Source organism: Camelus dromedarius, chromosome 27 (genome assembly GCF_036321535.1).
Source record: "Camelus dromedarius isolate mCamDro1 chromosome 27, mCamDro1.pat, whole genome shotgun sequence".
In the NCBI taxonomy this organism is placed as follows: domain Eukaryota; kingdom Metazoa; phylum Chordata; class Mammalia; order Artiodactyla; family Camelidae; genus Camelus; species Camelus dromedarius.
In genome coordinates this window covers 11,064,744-11,083,917 of record NC_087462.1, presented here as the reverse complement: position 1 = coordinate 11,083,917, position 19,174 = coordinate 11,064,744, and the positions used below count along the sequence as shown (strand labels likewise).

Sequence of the window (19,174 nt, the reverse complement as noted above, 5' to 3'; positions counted from 1 at the left end):
CCTTGAATTGCCTACCCCCGCCCAGTCAAAGCTTCACATCTGGGGAAAAAAAAAATTCAACTCGGACACGTGTTTAAATTTGTCTGTGACCATGGCGTGAAAACTCAAACCCAAGGGCACTAAAGGGAACTCCATCCAAGCGGATGAGTTTCCTCTGTCAGTGCGCACAGACAATGCTTGATTCTGGGCAGGAGGGAGTTCTAGGGAGTGTGATGAGTTAAAAACGGTCCTCTTCGGGGTAGAAGATAGGACGCTGGTGCCTTAGGGTGGAGAAAGAAGTGCAGAACGAGGCCCGAAGAACGAATTCCCTTGGAGTAACGTTGCTGGCTGGGGCCTCTATGTCGCAGAAGCGGAAGCATCCTGAGGAACGTGTTCTAGCTAGCATTCGTAGAGAGGGAAACGGGCTGGGCGATAGGGACTGCCAGTGGGGACCGCGCAGAGTCCGGCGAGGCTGTCGAGGGGGAGGGGCCTTGGAGGCTCCCCGGGAGCTCGCAGGGCAGTCACAGCGGCGGCGACCTGGCCAGGGTGCAGCGGGTGGCGACCTTTGCGCAAGGCGGGGCCGGGAGGGTCTGGGTCCCTGGCAACTCCGCGCCCAGACGCACCGCGGAGCAGAAGCCAAGCCGGGGTCCGGGCGCCGCCGCTATGGACATCCCGCCGCTGGCGGGCAAGATCGCAGTTCTGTCGCTCGGTGCACTCCCGTTGTCCTACGCGCTCAACCACGTCTCGGCGCTCTCGTAGTGCGTGCGGGGAGGGGCCGGGGCGGCCTCCTCGTGGTGAGGGGCGGCGGGGCTCGGATACAGGGTACGAACCGGGAGGGAGAGAGGATGCGCGGGCCCCCCGGAGACCTGCGCCCTGGCGCTGCTCCGGCCTAGGAGGATGGGGGCTGGGTCAGAGGAACCTCACCACCTCCAACCGGAAACCCCCTTCCAGCCACCCTGGAGCTGTGAGGTGGGGTTGGGGGCCCTCCTGGGATGGTTAGGGCCTGGGGAGGAGGGACTTTGAGAAGCAGAGCCCCCAACAAAGCAGGATTTTGGAAGGTTTCTGGAGTTTTCCCAGGGATGTGCCCAGCACAGGCTCCAAAGTCGCCAAGGGTCAAAGTATTGCCCCAGATAAGGCCCTAGTGACCCGGCTCTTGCCACACACACAGTCTGCAGCACCACCCCTACCATGTTGTCCCTCTGTCGCCTGTGTCAGGCCTGGGACTTTCTTCTCTTCAGGGCTGACCCACCCTGTCCCTAGCCTCAGTTTCCCCTGCATGCCTCAATTCCCCCTACCCCCGTCCCTATCTCCTAACTCTAGACCTCACTCAGTCCTGGGTACTGGGCATCTACAAGCCCTTCACACTCCAAAACCCAGCACAACCCAAGACATGGGGCAGAGGGAGTCTTGATTCTGGAGTTGGCTCCTTGGGTACAAATTTCCCCTGGATCCTGAGTGAGCCAGGTTGCCTCTGGGAGCCTCAGTTTCTTCATTGTGTAATGAACATAATCCTAGATGTCACCCCATACTTACAGTTAAGGATTATGAATTGTGTGCCGAGATGCTAGTGTGGTCTAATCTGATTACTATAGTTGTCACTGTTGGCTGGATTGGGCCAGGAATGGGGATCCTAGGGATCAGAGGGATTCAGGAGAAGGTAGGGGCCTGGAGAGAATATGGGGAAGAGTGTGTGACCTTGGATAGGTCTCCTGCCCTCTCTGGGCCTTGGTTTGCCAAGTGTTGGGGGCTGTCCAGAGTCCTGGCTTCTATTATCTCTACAACTGGTTGACCTGCCTTATCAGGTTGATGGGGACAGATCAGCGCAGGATTGGGGTGGAGCTGATGGAAGCGTTTGGACTTTACCTGGGAGGGGTCAGGAGCTTCAGACAATGAGGTGTACAGAGCTGAGCACTAGAGAACCTCTGGCAGGTATGGGCACTGACTCTGGCAACAGAGAGTCTTGGAGCTGTTGAATGAATGAGCAAGTGACTAGCTAAATTGTATAATCAGAAGAGGCTGACAGATGCTCACTCTGTACCTGGCCCAAGTCAGGCAATGATCCTTTCTGAGGAGTCAGAGAGAGCTTTCCTGGAGGAGAAATGTAGATGGGCTATGAAGGATGAGTAGGAGTTTGCCAAGTGGAAAGGAGACTTTTGGAAGGAGTTTCCAGGAGAGGGAAACAGCTGAGGAAAGGGAGTTTCAGGCAAGGACTTTCCTGGACAGAGAGATGCTCATCACCTGGAGCTTTCTGGGGTCTGCTTTTGCTGTTACCAGGATGCGTGGGGCCTCAGCAATGGGCCTGGCCTCCCTGACTTGGTTTTCCTCTCCACAGCCCCCTGGGGGTGGTGTTGATGAGCGCCTTGATCCTGGGACTGTTCTTCTTGGCTATATACAGCTTGTCCCGAGGTGACATCTACTATGACCCACTGTATGCTGGTGAGCTGGTGGGACGGTCCTGGGGAAGAAAACTGTCTGGCCAAGGGCCCCCTCCATCAGATTGGCAGCTCTTGAAGGGCCTTCATCAGACTAGAGAAACTCAAATAGACTGGAGAACCCCCATTGAGTGGGGAACCTCAAGGGACCTCCCCCTTCTGACTTGGGGCTCCTGAGGGCAGGGACAGTGCCTTTTCCATCAGCCTGGGGACCCCGAAAGGCAGGGTCTGTGCCTCATCATGAGGCAGAGCTGTGTGGGTCGTGTGACCTGTAGGGTGGGGCCTGGGAGCAGTTTTGTGGAGAGTGCTTGCCTGGAATCTGGGCCCCTAACCTGTAGTCTCAGGCCCACCCATACCTGGTCTGTGCCCTGCCCATACCCAGCCCATGCCCCGTCTACTCTCCCCATAGTCTTCGCAGTCTTCGCCTTCACCTCGGTGGTGGACCTCCTTATTGCTCTCCAGGAAGATGGCTACACGAGTGGCTTCATGGAGTTCTACACCAAGGAGGTATGTAGGGAGCAGCCTGGGATGCCCCCTGCCCTACTGCCTGCCTGAGCCCTGCACCTGCTCCTGCAGGGTGAGCCATACCTGCGGACGGCACATGGAATCTTCATCTGCTACTGGGATGGCATCGTTCACTACCTCCTCTACCTGGCCATGGCAGGTGCCATCCGTAAAAGGTGCGTGGGGTGGGCAGCATGGCACCTGGACCCTGGGAAGGAAGTTGAGTCCTCAGGCGGGAGGGATCCCAGGCCAGGGTGAAGCTAGAAGTGTCTGTATGGGAAACCTGGAGGCCTCTCTAGGGCTCTAGTCAGGGGTGGCCAGAAGAAGGATCCAGGGAATGTCACAGGTGTCAGAGGGGGTTGGTTTCTTCTCTTGTACCACCTTGTGCCTGGGCAGCCGCTATTGTCCTTGGATGGACAATCTGATTGTTCATTCCCTCACTCAACTCCCTGTTGTCCCATCTGTCCTAAGTGAAACTGGGAGGGACCCAGAGCTGGGAAGCCCAGATTGGTCTCTGGGCCCTGGCTGGGGCTCTGAGACTGGGAGACAGGTATCTACTGGTCACCCCTCATCCCCTGCCCAGGAAGAGGTACCGGAACCTTGGACTGTACTGGCTGGGATCCTTCATCATGAGCATCCTGGTGTTCCTCCCAGGAAACATCCTTGGTATGGACTTGGCTCTGAGGAACTCTGTCTCCCTGGGATGGGTTGCTTCCCTGTGCCTGGAAGTCCCCACCGGATCCTCCATATCCTCCCCAGTGTTTGTGGAGGGCCCCCCAAGCCTCTCCATTCACAGCCTAAGCCAGCAGCCTTCTGCAACCTCTCCCTATCTTCCTCTTGGAGGAGTGGAAGCACATTCTACTTCCTTCCTGGGCTGCTGGTCCCTGACCCCAGTGACTTAGTCCAGAATGCTCTTGACACAAGAAGGAATTTTTAAGGGGGATCCAGAAGGCAGAATGAATGCTTCATAGGTAAGTCTTGGAAGGTAGAGCAGAGAAGGCAGTTAGGGATGTGGGGATGGCTTGCAAGAGGAATACCAAAGAATAGCTGAAGTATGGGAGCCATGTTGAAGGTAAATTGAGGCAGGCCAGGCTGAGGATCATGGACATCATCTTATGGGCACTGGGGAGTTGGAGGTGTTAGAGCTTGAACAAGGATAGCGTTTGTGAATCACAGCTTCCAGCCAGGGGCTCTGATCCAGCTAAAAGTGTCCAACCAGGCCTGGGAGATCCTCACTGAGTGTCACCCTATCTCTCCTACCATGGCAGGCAAATACAGCTCAGAGACCAGGCCTGCCTTTTTCCTCACCATCCCCTACGTGCTGGTTCCATGCTGGGCTGGCTTGAGGGTCTTCAACCAGACTCAGGCGCCAACCTGCTGCACCTCCAATATGGTGAGTGCCTTGCCCCCAGGTAGGCCTTGTGCCGAGTGCTTGAATGTCCCCCATTTGAGTTGCTTCTGGTCAAAGACATTGTCTTCTTGAAAAGGTCTTGGTCATTAGGGAAGAAGGGATGAGTCTTCATTGAGTTCCTGTTGGATCCCAGACTTCTCACACTGTCTCTCATGGGGCAGGTGCAAGAGGAGCAAAGGAAAGGGCTTCTGCAGCGCCCAGTTGACCTGGGCCTCATCATTTACCTCGTCTTTGCTGCGTTCTTCACCCTCTTCCGGGGCCTGGTGAGTCTGCGCTGGCCAGCCTACCTACCTCCAGCCCCAAGCCCTAGTCCATCCCTCCCTCCTTTGTGTTCCTTTATCCAGTGCAGAAAGGTCACTTCTCTCCCATCTGATCATCCAGGGACGTTCATCAAGCCTACCTGAACGTTCTGTCACAAAGCCCTATTCCCTGTAGCCTTCTCCCCAGTTCAAATATCTGTGGATTCTCAGCCAGAGGAGAGAGCCAAGGCTGGAGCAGGCCAGAGCGAAGGATGTGGGCCCCTCCTGGGAGGGTGGGGAAGGCTTCCTGTGGGAGGGATGTTTGAGGTAGGTTGTTGGTTTGTCTGTGGGCCCCAGGTGGTGCTTGACTGCCCCATGGATGCCTGCTTTGTCTACATCTATCAGTATGAGCCATACCTGCGGGACCCTGTGGCCTATCCAAAGGTGCAGGTGAGAGAGCAGGTGGGAGGAGAGGGCCACAGTCTTGCCATGGTTAGGGGTCCACTGGGCCCCTTTGAAGCAGGTGCCAGAAACACAGATCAAACTGGCAGAAGCACAAATGGAATCTATTGTCCTACCAAAGAAGTACAATATGGTCTTCAGGTATGGCTGGATCCAGGAGCTCAAGGATATCTCTGTCTCTAGTCTCTGCTTTCTTTGCATGGGCTCCACTCCCAGGTAGTACCTTTGTAGTATGGCAGAGACAGCCTAGGGTAGCTCCAGGCTTCTATTCTCCCTACTCAGCCACCACAGAGGAGTGAGACCTTAATTCCTCAGAGCTTAAGTACAAGTCTTAGGCAGGCTCTGACTGGCCAAGTTTAAATCACATGCCCATAGCTGATTATTCTGGCCAGGGGGTGGGGGTATTCTGATTGGCCAGGTCAGGGTCACATGCTACTTCTGGAGTAAAGTTGGTGGGCTCAGTGTGTGGGAGTGAGGAGGGGGAACCCAAGGGAAACAAAGGAGCAGTTTTCACAGGGGTGGGATGTGCAGAGCCCCCTGGGTGGGGTCTGAGGCTGGCCAGATCCTCCCTGGGGCCACCACCTGAAGGGTGTCAGGAGACCCAACTAGGGTAGCCACTCATTCCATCAGCTCTGTGTCCCCCAGATGCTGGCGAATATGTTCTATGTTCTGCCCTTCTACGGCCTGGCTGCCTATGCCCTCATCTTTCCCGGCTGCTCCTGGCTGCCAGACTGGACCTTGGTGTTTGCTGGAGCCATCGGCCAGGTGAGGTGGGGTGGGATGTGGTGTAGTAAATGGGTGCATAGGGTAGCAAGTTTCTGCATACTCATCAATTGCTTTTGTGCTCACCCTGGGCAGGATGATGCTAGGTCCCTGACAGGTCCCAGACCCAGCTTGGTACCCCAGGATTCCCAAGTGTGGTGGAGAAAGAGCCACAGACACCCTCAACCCTATGGGGTCAGAACTGAAAAGGGAAGAACAGAGGTTGAGAAGGATTTCAGAGGGGGCAGATCTCTCGGAAGAGGGAGCATAGGAACTGGGCTTTGATATATGGGTACAAGTTCTTCAGGCAGGGAGGGACATTCCAGGAGTGGGAACAGCATAAAGAAACGCACAGAGGGGGACAGGGATTTAGCAGAGCCATAATGTGGGTAAAGGCAGAGGCAAGATAAATTGGCAGCTAGATGCTAAGGGCTTTGAATTCCGGGCTTGAGGGCTTGTGCTAAGAATGATGGGGAACGTGGAAGGTGTTTGAGCAGTGGAGGGTCCCGTTGGAGTTGGGGGCTTGTTTCCAAGTTCCTGGTGGGAAGTGATAAAGGCTGGGCCCAGGTCAGAGCAATGGGGACCAGTAGGACCTCTGTTAGGGGTAGAATTGACAGGATTTGTGTCAAGGGCAGCTGCCCCGGGGTGGGGAGGACCAGGAGGAGGAGCTGGATGCAGGTCAGAGAGCTAGGGAGGAGGGTCCAGCAGATGGAGTGAAGATGGTTCTGGTTAGGCAGCTGGGGAGAGGCTCACGGCTAGATGGATAAGGATAGACAGGACATGTGGGGACAGTGATATTTAGAGACAGATGGACTGAAGAGGGGAGACAGGTCAGCCAAGCTAGCAAGATAGTGATGGGGATCTTCTGGGCTCCCCAGGATGAGATGTTGGTGGTGCTGGGACCTGTTCTCTCCTGACCTGTGACATTCATCCTCTCTCTGTGGCCACCAGGCACAGTTTTCGCACATGGGTGCCTCCATGCACCTGCGCACGCCCTTCACCTACCGTGTGCCTGAGGATGCCTGGACCTGCTTCTTTGTGAGCAACCTACTGTATGCGCTGGGCCCCCAGTTGCTGGCCTGCCGCTGCCTATGGTGGCCTGCCTTCTTCCTACGCCCACCTCCTGGCTCCCCAGCCCACCACAAGAAGCAGCACTGAGGGGGCTGTGGGACACGCCAAGACTCCGTTTACATGCCCAGCGAGCCCTGCCCCTGGAAGGGTGGGCTGTGTTTTTTAGAGGCAGAAGATGCATCTCTGGGTGCCTTCAGTTCTGGCTATGGTGATTCCAGGCCAGCGGGTGGGATGGGGGATCCAAAGTCCAGGTGTTCCAGCAGAGAGGGTCACAGCCATGCTCAGCTGTCACCTCCTCTAAACCCCACAAGAACACCCAGGATTTACCCATCATCCTCCCATGGATCCTTTTAGTAAAAGCCTTTTGATGCACAAAATTTTGTTCTGAGTGTTTTGGTGGGCAGGGGCAAGGGATCCTCTTCTCAGACCCCACAAGGACCCGCTTATCACTGCCAGCTTAACCATCAGGGGCTGGAGGTGCCAGACAGCAGAAGTCTGCCTCTGGTTTGTGTGCATAGCCCCATCTTCCAGATAGGGAAAACTGAGGCTCAGAGAGGATCAGAGACTGGCCTGAGGTCACAATCAGGAGAGAAGTGTCCAAAGTCTAAGCTCCACCAATAAATCATAATAACTAACAGTGTGGCAGAATTATTAAGCACCTACTGTATACCATGCCAATGCCTAACCTCACATGCTACAATGCTGGATCTCACCCCATATTCTGTATGGGGAAACTAAGCCTGCAGGAGGTGAAGGTCCTGGTCTGTGGTCATGCCTCCTGGATGCAGCTGAGCTAGTGACCGAACCCCAGCCCCTTCAACCACAGAGCCCATAACCCTGCCTCTGCTGTCTGGCAGGCCCCTATTTTGAGGAAACTGAAGTTGGGGAGGCAGCCAAAATGTTGGGGGAAGGGCTCATTGTTTCCTGGTTTGATTTTTGAACTTGAGTGAAGGTCCAGTTTCAGGGGTGACTCTGGCCCAGAGTGGGTCAGGGACTTGATCAGATGTCCCTGATCTCAGCTCCTTCCAACACTTATTAGGCACCTACTGTATGTCTATCCATTGGATCTTCTCCCAAAGACCCAGCAATCCATATCCCAGATGTGGAAACTGAGGTATAGAGTGAGGGGCAGAGTCAGATTTGGACCTGTTGCTACAGGTCCCCTCTGCCAAATGTGTGACTTTTGTAGGCCCCCCATTCCACAGAGTGAGCACCTTTTGGCTGCCAGAGCCCAGGACCCCTTGATGGTCACCCAGTGACAGATGGGAAAACAAGCTCCTTTCCCAGGTTACTCAGCCCTCCTGCCCACGAGGGCATCATCAGGCCCCCTCCTCCATTTTAAAGATAGTTAAACTGAGGCCCAGAGACATTCCTCTGCTGGTCTAAGGTCAGCCAGCTGGGGCTGGGACCTGGCTCTGCACTCACTGTCCAGGGTGGTTCTTCCTCCGTTTATGCCCACAGTCACCTCTCTCCAGAGCAAGTGACACCACGTCTCCTTTAACGCACCCCCCTCCCAGGTCCGCCTCCCTCCTCCCCTTGCAGGCAGACGCCAGGATTGCGCTGCCGCCTGCAGGGACCTGCCCAGTCCTTCCCGGGTGTGCGGGGGAGCACAGTCCCCGCACATTGGGACCCACTGGCGGGGGGCCGCACCAGCAGGATGGTGAGTGGGGCCGAGGGCACAGTAGATCCTTCTCTGGGATTTCTGTCTCTGTCTGTGTCTCTGATTCTACATCCCTCAGTGTTTCTCTCCTCACTCTCCCCTTCCCATCTCTCCCATCTCTCTCCCTCTCACCTTCTTGTATCTCTTTTCCTCCCACTCTCTCTCTGCCTCTCCTTCTCTTATTCCTCTATGTCTCTCCCTACTTTTCTCTCTCTCTCCCTCTCTCTCTCTTTTCTGATCCTTTTCTCTCCTCTCTGAGTCTCTCTGTCTCTCCCAACCCCTATGTCTCCCTATTCTCCTTCCCTCTTGCTCTCTCCTTTCTCCCTTTCAGTTTCTCTGTCTCTGTCTCTCTCCATCTTTCCTAACCCTTCTCTGTGTTTCTCTCCCTCCCACACTCTTCTCTGTCTCTCCCTTTGTCTCTCTCCGTCTTTCATTCCTCTTGTCTGTGTCTCTTTCCTTCTTTGTCTCCACCTCTCCCTGCCTTTCTCTCTGTCTCTGTCTCTTTCCCTGTTCTTGCCCTCTCTCTGTGTCTCTCCCTCTCTGCCTCTACCACCCCCTCGCCCCCCACCCCCACCTGCACGGGTTTGCTGCAGTCTCCTGGCGCACGGATAACCTTGCCGCTGCCGCTGCTCCAGCTCCTCCTCCCTCCTCCCGAATCCCGGCCCCGGCCAGAGACTGAGAGAAGGGGCGGGGCTCCGAGCCTCCGGTGTTGGGGTTAGGGGGTCAGGCGGGTTGCGGGTGCAGAACTAGGGGATAGTGAGGCCAGGGCGTGGGCTTTGCTCAAGGGCGAGGTGTGAGGTCCCGGGAGATTTGGGGGTGGGTGGGAGAGTCTGCTAGTTTTCCGCTTGAGGGAGTCCTCTGGGACCCTGGCCGGAGTGGGGACCTGGGCGAGTAAGAAGTCTTCGCCGCGGGGAAGGAAGGCCAGGGAGCTATTCCTCCGAAAGGCAAAGGCCAGGAGGCTGGACTGAGCGCCCTGTGCCCCCAGGTGTGTGCTCGGGCGGCCCTCGGTCCCGGGGCGCTCTGGGCCGCTGCATGGGGAGTCCTGCTGCTCACTGCCGCCGCGGAGGCGCAGCGCGGCCGGAAGAAGGTTGTGCACGTGCTGGGTGAGTCAGGGCCCTGGAAGCTGATCTTGTCCCGCAGAAGCCGGGACTAAGTAGGATCGCCGGAATTCATGGAGAGGGGAGGAGGGAGGGTCCCCGGCGTTCCTGATGGCCACAATCCCCTCCCTCTCCGTTCTTCCCACTCTGAATCTCCGCCCCCTCCCTAGTCCCTTCCCTGAGTCCCTTTACCTCCACCCAAGTTTTCTTCCCACATCTTCCCAGGGTCCCCCTCCCTGGGTTCTCCTGCCTGCCTCTAGGATCTCTTCTTAACCCTCCTTGGTTGCCCGCAGAGGGGGAGTCGGGCTCGGTGGTGGTGCAGACGGCTCCAGGGCAAGTGGTCAGCCACCGGGGTGGCACCATTGTCTTGCCCTGCCGCTACCACTACGAGGCAGCCGCCCACGGCCACGACGGCGTCCGCCTCAAGTGGACCAAGGTGGTGGATCCGCTGGCCTTTGCCGATGTCTTCGTGGCGTTGGGGCCCCAGCACCGGGCGTTTGGCAGCTACCGCGGGCGGGCTGAGCTGCAGGGCGATGGGCCCGGGGATGCCTCCTTGGTTCTCCGAAACGTCACGCTGCAGGACTATGGGCGATATGAGTGCGAGGTCACCAACGAGCTGGAGGATGACACTGGCATGGTCAAGCTGGACCTGGAAGGTGACCAGCCTATGGGCAGGATGAGGCGCATTTCTAAGGGAGGAGAGGGAAGGGTGTTGCAAAGGGCAGAAACCAAATCAAGTTGGCCTGAAGGAATTTAGAGGCTTGGTAGGGCAGGATAATTGTTCTGATTTGGGGTGATTTTGCTACCCAGGGATATTGGCAATGTCTAGAAGCAGGTTGTGGTGGTATATAGTGGGTAGATATCAGGGACGCTGTGAAATATCCCACAACATAAAGAGCACTCCCCCCACAACAAACAATAATCCAATCCAAAATGTCAATAGTGAAGACATTGGGAAACTCTGAGGTAAGATCCAGGCACAGTGAGAGCCAGCCACCCGCACCATGTCAGGAGAAACTCCCTCAGCTCTGCTTCCCTGGGTGGGCTTTTCTTGCACAAGTTTCCGCTGATGGAACCAAAAAGTAGTGCCAGGCTTCCACTCTCCCAGCTTGACAATTGATTTCCTAGAAGTGCTAGGTAGAGTCCCAGAGTTGTCCCTCATGGGTCCAGCTTGAGTCATGTGCCTATCCATGAGCCAATCACTGTTCCTGGAAGATGCGATGCTCTGATTGGCTGACTGTGGAGCTGGGAGGTTTCTATCTGAAGAATTCCCTCCCATCTGGTTTCTTTCCTCAGTCCACCTTAGAAGATGCTAGGAGAGATTTCAGAGCCCTCACCTGCTGAACAATAGCAAATAACAACAACAATAATAGAAGCAGCTCTCCTTTATTGGGTGTGTTCTATGTGCCAGGCACTTGGTTAAAGTGCTCTCTGGAGTCTCTCATTTAATTTCCCCCAAACCCTGAGGGAGACACTATTACTAGCAGATGGGAACTGTTTCAGAGAGGTTAGCGCCTTGACCACGGCACATGCCAATGAGAGTCAGAGTCGGGACTTGAGCTCTGGTCTGTCAGGCTCCAGCTCTTCTCTCTGGCCCCTGTTTGATCCTTCCTGCATCTGCTGAGAGATGTATCTGCATCTGCAGCCTCAAAGTCCGCCCCTCAAACACAGGCAAACAGAACGCTTGTGACCTGAGTTGACTGTGATTCTGATAAGGGACAAGTTGTAAGAACTGAAGGTGTAAGTGAAGCCAATGGGAACTCTCCTGGAAAATGGTGGAGATCAGAGGTCTTTGCCCAGGGTCAAACTTTCAGGAGCTTCCTGTGTGGGGGAGTCAGCTCTGTGGGCTCAGGACTTAGCTAGAAGGAAGGTCCCAATGCTGGGAGGATGTCAGAAGCTCATAGAACTGAATGGAGGAGGGTTGTGGGAGCTGGATTTTGAAGGATGAATAGTAGTTCATCAGGTGGAAAGGTGGAGAGAACATGAACAAAGGTCTCCAGTGGTGGAAAGGGGGAGGGTCAAGTGAATCCCAAACTTAAGGCAAAGAGTCATGAGGCATGTGAACTGGGGGAAAGGCATGGTCAGGTCTGAGGCCACAGTGAGGAATGGACTGGAAGGTCTGGGTTGAAGAGTCACACAGTACCCCAGATGTCAGGTGGGTGGGAGCGAGCTGAGGGGCCCCAGCTGACCTTCGTGTGTCCTCTCAGGCGTTGTCTTCCCTTACCACCCCCGTGGAGGCCGCTACAAGCTGACCTTCACGGAGGCTCAACGCGCGTGTGCTGAACAGGACGGCATCTTGGCGTCGGCTGAGCAGCTGCACGCGGCCTGGCGCGATGGCCTGGACTGGTGCAACGCTGGCTGGCTGCGCGACGGCTCGGTGCAGTACCCGGTGAGCCAGCCCCGGGAGCCCTGCGGCGGCCTGGGAGGGGCCGGGAGCGCCGGGGCTGGAGGCGGAGCCTCGGGGGGTGTGCGCAACTACGGCTACCGCCACAACGCGGAGGAACACTACGACGCCTTCTGCTTCACATCCAACCTCCCAGGTGCGTATGTCCCACCCTTAGGAAGAAGGTCCCGCCCACCGCACGCCGGGGACCCGACCTGCCCTTGAAGGCCTCCCCAAAAGTCCTCTCCCGGGTACCCCTCCCTCTAGTACTCTTTCCCACTCTGCCCAGTTCTCTCTCCCCGCCCTTCCTCTCCACATCCGCCTTCGGTGGTCCAAACCAGGAGGTCCCTTCCCCTGTACTGCCAGGGCGCAGCAATCAAGCATCGCCCGGCACCAACACCGCTCTAACCGAGGCTGGGGTCCCGGGCTGAGGGGGAGGGAGTGTTTCCGAATCCTGAGGCTGAGACCGTGGGCTGCAGGCGGGAGGGCATCCTGAATCCTGAGTAAGCCGCATCCCAGGAGCGGCTCTAATCACTCCTCCCCACCCACCTGCAGGGCGCGTTTTCTTCCTGAAGCCGCTGAGGCCATTGCCCTTCTCGGGAGCAGCGCGCGCGTGCGCAGCGCGGGGCGCGGCCGTGGCCAAGGTGGGGCAGCTGTTCGCCGCGTGGAAGCTGCAGCTGCTGGACCGCTGCACCGCAGGCTGGCTGGCCGACGGGAGCGCGCGCTACCCCATCGTGAACCCGCGCCCGCGCTGCGGCGGCAGCCGGCCGGGCGTGCGCAGCCTCGGCTTTCCTGACGCTGCGCGCCGTCTCTTTGGCGTCTACTGCTACCGTGCTCCTGGCGCGCCGGACCCCGCACCCGGCGGCTGGGGCTGGGGCTGGGCTGGAGGCGGCGGGTGGGCCGGAGGCGCGCGCGACCCCGCCGCCTGGACCCCGCTGCGCGTCTAGGTCCAGGACGTGGGCTGCTGGGGCACTTGGCGGCTGGCCGAGTGTCCTACAGTCCCTTGGAGATGGACCACACCCCTGGAGATTGGCCATGCTCCCTGTGGTGCCCTGCAAGCTGACCAGACCTCCTGCGGTCCTTGAACCCTGGCCACGCCCTCTGAGGGCCCCCAGAAACTGGCCAGTCCCAGGAGCCAAGTCCCCTGGAGTCCCCTGGAGACCGACCAAGCCTCATCTCTTCCGGACAGTGGATTTCCCCTCCTCTCCCAACTTTCTTCAGGAGGTGGGGGACACCTTCTGAGAATCCCTGGAGACCAACAGACCCCGAGGTCTTCTGGAACTACCCCCATGGTCACCTGGAGGCTGGACCCCTGGGATTACCTGGAGACTGACCACACATCCTCTACATCTCTGTGAAGACTGAAGACTGGTCCTCTAAGGTCATCTGGACACTGACCCTTCCTCCCCATCACCTGAAGAGGAACCAAAAACCTCAGAGTTCGTCAATTGACCATGCCCCTGTGGTCACATGAAGACTGTGGGCTCCTGTCCTCTTCCCTAGGGTGACCTGGAGATTGGTTACTCCCATTCTCCCCCCTTCTCCCATGAGTCCCCCAGAGTTCCCAGAGCAACATACTATGTCCCCAGGTCTCTGTGGAGAATAGACCCACCCCTCCAATTTCAGGGGAAACCACCGTTGTCTGTCACTGTTAAGACAAATTGACACGCCCCAACTGGCTGTCATGACTGGCGGCCATGCCACATCCCTCAGGTATCTCTCTGGAGGGAGCAAATCCACCTTGACGGCCCCTTTCCTGGCTGTCACCAAAGAGACCATCTCCTGGGCCCAGGGACCCATAAAATCCATGGCATTCACTATGGAGACAAGCTGCCCCACTTCCCATTGTTAGCAAGGCAACCATCCCAGCTTCTACCTGTCACCTAGAGTCACACAGCCCTTCCTTCATCAGTCACACCCATGGAGATAGTGCCTCCCCCCTCCAGCTGTAACCATGGATACTACACGTTTCCCATCTCACAGGCCTCCACCCCAGAGGCCCTTTCAACTCCACTTCCACTGTCCTCACCCTGACCAACAGTCATAGAGACCACTCTCTCCCCCGTTGTGCCGAGAGTGACCCAACATTTGGATCTTCGCCTCAGCGTGGAAACAGTCTGCTCCTTTCCCCAGGGCGCCCCAGCTCCTTGCCACCCTCCAAGCTCCGCCCCTAAGCGGCTTGGACCAGCGTTGCCATGGAGACCAAATCCCGGTGTCTGAGGTAATAGAACACATGTCCCCCCTAGGCTTTCCCTTGTCTGCAGAGCCTGCCCTACCAAACTGTCACCACAGAGACTGTCAACGTTGTCCTCATGACAACTGACTTCCCAGTTCTCAGGAACTTCTAGCCATGGGCTGAAACTGTGCACAATAGGGCTTAATGGCTTCCCCTTCACCAGATGGGCCCAGTCCTAGGCAGCACCCCAGACCCGGCTGGACTTCTGGAGCAGCTGGACACCCTCCTTTTGCACGCTAACTATACCAGATAACAGATGTGCATGAGACACCCTTGCAACAACCAGGTGTTTTCACTGCCACTGTATAGGTGAGCAAACTGAAGCTCTGGTGTGCCCCTACCCTTTGTGCTGTGCAAGCACTAAGCTCCCCTTTTCTTCTCTGAGACCACATCCCCATACTCACTGAACTCCTCTCTCTTCCCCTAATCTCTCACCCCCCACATTTCCCTCCTTAGAGATCCAGGAGAGATGGAATTGTCTTTAAACCTCAAAACCCACCCTGAGCTCCAGGTTCTAAGGGGTGATTTGTGCTAAGAAGTCAAGACCCTGTCAAACTTCCCAGTGTTAAGAGCCAGCTCAGGGAGATGGTTCATGAACAAGGCCACCCCAGCTGTTGGAGACCTCAGCTTTGAGATCTTGCCTGGAGTAGCACTGGGGTCCCTCCTGGAGCTCTCCTTATTGTTACATTCATTTCCAGGAAACCCATCTGTGGGTTTTGGAACCAGGTATGCCTGGGTTCGAATCCTGCCTCTGTGACCAAATGACAAAATCCCTGATCCTGTTTCCTCCTCTGTACCCAGGGCTGTTCTAAGGTCCCAGTGAGTGTAAAATGTACAGCAGGGGCTCAATAAATCTTTCTTTCTTTTTCTTTTTTTTTTTAAATGAATGAGGCAGCTGGTGGGTTATGAAGCTAATTGCTTCATAAATACACTTCCGTGGACACAGTGTTTCCCAGCTGGGGATGCTTGGGAATGACTTGGTTGGGAAGCATCTCTCTTCATTTTTCAGGACCATCCCCTCTCCTCAGTCTTTCTCTCTTCTCCCTTCCCCCTATTCTGCCCTCACTCTCTTCCTTGAATCACCTCCCATGAGTCTGGTCCTTCTCAGCCCTGTCCTAATTGGGTCACTAACAAATCCAGTAGTTCCTCTCAGTCCCCTGGGAACGAAGTATGTGAAACTGGATGAGTTCCTGCACCAGGAAAGCAGAGAAGTTGCAAATTTTCCCTGGTTTGGGGCTGAGGGTGGTGTTGGGGGAGGGTGGGCTGAGGACTATTGGAACTTTCTGGGACACAAAGAAAGGGACAAGAGAAAAGAAGTGTAAAAGTCTTACTTGGTTATAGAAGTGGGATGGTCGATTTAATTGCTCATGCTTCAGTATCAGATGGGACAGAGCTCCTAGAGACTCAAACCACTTGTCTGAAGCCACAGTCTAGCCCCCTGGTTAAACTGCCTTGGGCTCCAGCTGGCCCTTAGTTTCCTTGAATAAGGGAATGATAATGGGTATTTTTCTGGAGATGAATGCACGAGATTTCTTTCATCCCACTTTTTCCCCGCTGAAATCCTTTCTCCCTTCCACGGGTTCCAGCATCCTGGTTTTGCCTCGAGTATGTAAGTTTCCCTCCTCTTATTCCGTGAGAGTCAGAGGGGCTGACTCCCTGGACAGTGAATGCTGTGGCTCATCTTCCTGGGCAACCCTCATTGGCCCAGGGGGACACGGACCCAGGAAGACCAATGAGATGCAGTCCCTGGGATTTTGACGGACCAATAGGACCAAGGGAACCTTCTTTCTGCTGGGGTCTGCACTGTTGGAGTGGAGATCTTGTAGGCTCACCTGGAGATGTACTTACCTGTTTTCCACGCATCCTCACCAGCATCATGTGTTATCACTTTTTACCTTAGTTGACCTGATAGGTGACACATAATATCTCCTTGTGGTTGCCACTTGCAATTCACTTGTTATGTGAAGCTGACCATCCTTCATTTCGACCTGAGGTGCAGGCAGTTGAATAAATCATAAATCCTTCTCAGTTCAAGTACATTGTTATTGATCAATGCAAGGCCACGCTCTTGTGAGATTTATTTACTCTTTGCTGTTTCTCAAATGAAGCATGTTCCCTTCTGCAAGAGGATTTTTGCCTTTGCTCTTCTCTCTGCCTGAAACTCTTCTTTTCTTCCCTTCCGCATCTAGTTAATGCTATTCTTCCTTTAGAGTCCATTCACCTCCTCTAGGAAGCCTTCCCTGATCACCTCCCAGGGGCCATATCTGTTCTGTTCACCACTATCTCCCCACGCATCCAGTACAGTACATCGCTCATAATAGCAGTTCAGTAAGTCCTTGCTGAGTGAATGAATGAATGAAGATGTCAGGAGGCAGGCTGAACTGTTAAAAATTTTTATTAAAATGTTCAAGAAGTACATTAATGTCCACAGTGTCAGATACCACAGACCCACGGAACACTGCAGCTGACAGCAAAACCAACAGAACCCAAAGCTGTTCACACGCACACACACTCAGACGCATGCCTCACACGTGGCACACGCAAACACACGCACATCTCAAAGGGAAAGACCAAAAGACAAACCACCCACTTTAGAAAAGATCAGAGCCCCCTCCCACCATGGAGCTGGGGTAGGGGTAGGGGCAGGTTGAGGGGACCAGGGGCAAGGAGCATAAACCAAGACCCTCCCCAAAAAAGTTGCATCCCCAGAGGCCCCCCCACTCCAAAAGGAAATTCTTTTGTGACATGGATGTCTGAAGATGTGTTACTATTTTTACACTTTTTAAACCAAGAGGAATTATCAAAGCTAGAAGACAAACCAATATCCCTGGATAATGGATGGATAAGTGGATAATGTCTTAGGGATGACTAAAGACCACAGCCAAGGATGAGGGTCTCGTTTGCACTTCTCAATCTTTTCCTAAGTCTTCCTGTGTGTTAGAGTGTGGTTATGTTTCAGTTCCTTTCCCCAGAGAGAGTGGGTTTGGAGTCAGACAGAGGCAGGACCAAATCCTTATTCCTGTCTTGCAAGCCAGTGCCTTTCTCTAATCTGAGCCTCAGTTTTGTGTTGTATAAAGTGGGAAAATAATGGTTCCTAGGTCACTGGGCTGTTGCAAAGATTCAAGGAGACAGTGTGTAAGTCCTTAGCATGGTACCTACTCCATAGTTACTACTTTCCGGGAGGGATATATGCTCAGGCAACACATTTCTTTCTTTACTGAACTCTTAGCTGGACCATATATTTGCTTCTTTTCTTTCCTACAGAGGGCCATTCTCTACTGTGGTTCTTAACACTAATCCACAGATGCTACCCAGACTAGGTAGTTGAGAGTGGACAAAGAACATGGAGGAAAAGCTGTAGCTCTTTCCTGCCAGAGATCAGGAAGCTACATCCTGACTTCTGGCTTTGGAAGACCTTTTACAGGTCGCAGATTTGGGGGAGGAAGGCAAAGTGAGTTCTTTACCACTTAAAAAATTTAAAAAACTGTGAGAGAAAAATGTGTGTGTGTGTTTAGTTTTTAACCCTGCACATCCCTCTACATGACGGCAGGTAGATGTCACTACTTCAAGTGTTAAGCATTCCTAGTCCACCAGGCAATGGATGGAGGCAGGGATGGGGTGAGTAGGGGTGGAACCCGGGCAGGGGCGCTACCAATGTCTGCTTGAGGGATGGATATGGGCACTGAGCTAGAAAACTTGGCACCTCCTTGGTCCAGGAAGGAGGTTCTTTGTCTCCCTGAGAGATGGAGGGGGAAGAAATCTGGACTCATTGAGCCCTAAACATCCTCTCATCTGTGTGTGTGTGTGTGTGTGTGTGTGTGTGTAAAATTCACCATACATGCAGAACCACCAAATTTTAGCGCTGGACTAGACCTAGGAGGGCAAGCAATACATCTTCCCATCCCATCATTGCCCAGAAATTGCTCTGACCATTCTGACCTCTAATTCTGAGGGCATGGAGGGAGGTTGTTCTAAAAACATTCCTAAAATTCAGTACTTACGAGTTCCACACTCAGTTTATCCACCCAGACTAAAGACCAAACTTGGGCTGAAGTCCAAGGTAAAAGGAGAGCAGTCATCAAGTTCAGTGTACTTCCATGTAGTTCCTACTCCCAAAGCCAGTGACCTTCACTAAAGGCTTTAGCCTGCATTTAGGACATCTGACAGTTTACTGAATCTGAATCTCTGGTGGTAAAAGCAGTTCCTTAGTGTGAATCCAAACACATGTCCTTGCACCCTCATCAAAGCCTTATTTCAACAACTGGCAGGCAGCCTTGCCAACAAAAGTCTAAACAAGTGCAAAGAATGGTGTTCGCCGATTGCGCTTCCCTCCGCTGCAAAATGCTCCCAGAGTTCAGCCCGACTAGAACTGATTTTTCAGACACATGGCTACACCTGCCAAGAGGACCTTGTGTATGTAAGAAAGAGGAGAGAGGAGCTTTTTACAAATGGTTATGTAAGGGGGGGGGTGATGTGGTTTGGGGCTCAGGGGCTTTCGGACCCTCTTGTTTCTCTCTGGGCTCTGTCTCCCCAGGTGAAGGCTCCAGGGGAAGTGTGGGAAGGGGGTTGTGCTTTCTTTTGCCTGGTTCTTCAGCAGAAATTCCCTTCTTCCTTCTCCCAGTCCTCTGCTGGGTGTTTCTTGTGTTTTCTGCGCTCCTTGCGCGATTTGTGGTGGTGATGCTGGTGATGGTGATGGTGTCGCCGCATCCGATGGGACCGTCTGGCTGCAGGGAAGTGAGGGAAGGTAGGAAAGTGGCAAAAGCTGATTAGAGGTGGGTTCGCTGATGGAGCAGGCCTCCGCAGGGGAGGGGAAATGAAGGAAACAGCAAGCAGGCTGGTAAGTTCTCACTTATCTGCAAGGCAGATATTCAGCCAGATCAATGTGTGCAGGGATGAGATGTTTTGGAGACTACAGATAGGTGGAAACTTGTGCTGGGG

General features: G+C 54.7%; 3 protein-coding genes across 6 annotated transcripts in view; 2 read left to right on the top strand and 1 right to left on the bottom strand.

Annotated features, from left to right (window-relative positions):
• The first annotated feature begins 415 nt into the window (after positions 1–415).
• On the top strand, positions 416–7,230 carry TM6SF2 (transmembrane 6 superfamily member 2). 2 transcript variants are annotated; one of them, XM_031437711.2, is made up of 10 exons: positions 416–737; positions 2,312–2,415; positions 2,821–2,918; positions 2,988–3,091; positions 3,499–3,581; positions 4,184–4,308; positions 4,488–4,589; positions 4,923–5,015; positions 5,673–5,792; positions 6,741–7,230. In XM_031437711.2, exons 1-10 carry the CDS (start codon positions 643–645, stop codon positions 6,945–6,947), a joined length of 1,131 nt encoding a protein of 376 aa, XP_031293571.1. In that variant the 5' UTR covers positions 416–642; the 3' UTR covers positions 6,948–7,230. The 2 variants fall into 2 exon arrangements, with proteins under 2 accessions (XP_031293571.1, XP_031293572.1); XM_031437712.2 differs by lacking the exon at positions 4,923–5,015 and having other exon boundaries at positions 559–737.
• A 1,198-nt stretch (positions 7,231–8,428) lies between these two features.
• On the top strand, positions 8,429–15,416 carry HAPLN4 (hyaluronan and proteoglycan link protein 4). The gene is made up of 5 exons (XM_031437710.2): positions 8,429–8,520; positions 9,506–9,623; positions 9,911–10,273; positions 11,825–12,157; positions 12,556–15,416. The coding sequence occupies exons 1-5, from the start codon at positions 8,518–8,520 to the stop codon at positions 12,945–12,947; spliced, it is 1,209 nt and encodes a 402-aa protein (XP_031293570.2). The 5' UTR covers positions 8,429–8,517; the 3' UTR covers positions 12,948–15,416.
• A 1,197-nt stretch (positions 15,417–16,613) lies between these two features.
• The window catches only part of NCAN (neurocan), a 31,266-nt gene continuing 28,705 nt past the window's right edge, over positions 16,614–19,174 (bottom strand). For all 3 annotated transcript variants that reach the window (XM_031437703.2, XM_010997335.3, XM_064480055.1), the window contains exon 15: positions 16,614–18,960. In XM_031437703.2, coding sequence (XP_031293563.2) covers positions 18,827–18,960 — 134 coding nt within the window. In that variant the 3' untranslated portion in view covers positions 16,614–18,826. The remainder of the gene's footprint in view (positions 18,961–19,174) is intronic.

Coding starts and splice junctions, on each gene's coding strand:
- TM6SF2 (XM_031437711.2), top strand. CDS start 643: ATGGACATCCCGCCGCTGGCGGGCAAGATCGCAGTTCTGTCGCTCGGT. Junction 2,416..2,820: donor CTATGACCCACTGTATGCTG/GTGAGCTGGTGG, acceptor CTCTCCCCATAG/TCTTCGCAGTCTTCGCCTTC. Junction 4,590..4,922: donor TCACCCTCTTCCGGGGCCTG/GTGAGTCTGCGC, acceptor TGTGGGCCCCAG/GTGGTGCTTGACTGCCCCAT.
- HAPLN4 (XM_031437710.2), top strand. Junction 10,274..11,824: donor GGTCAAGCTGGACCTGGAAG/GTGACCAGCCTA, acceptor GTGTCCTCTCAG/GCGTTGTCTTCCCTTACCAC. Junction 12,158..12,555: donor CTTCACATCCAACCTCCCAG/GTGCGTATGTCC, acceptor ACCCACCTGCAG/GGCGCGTTTTCTTCCTGAAG.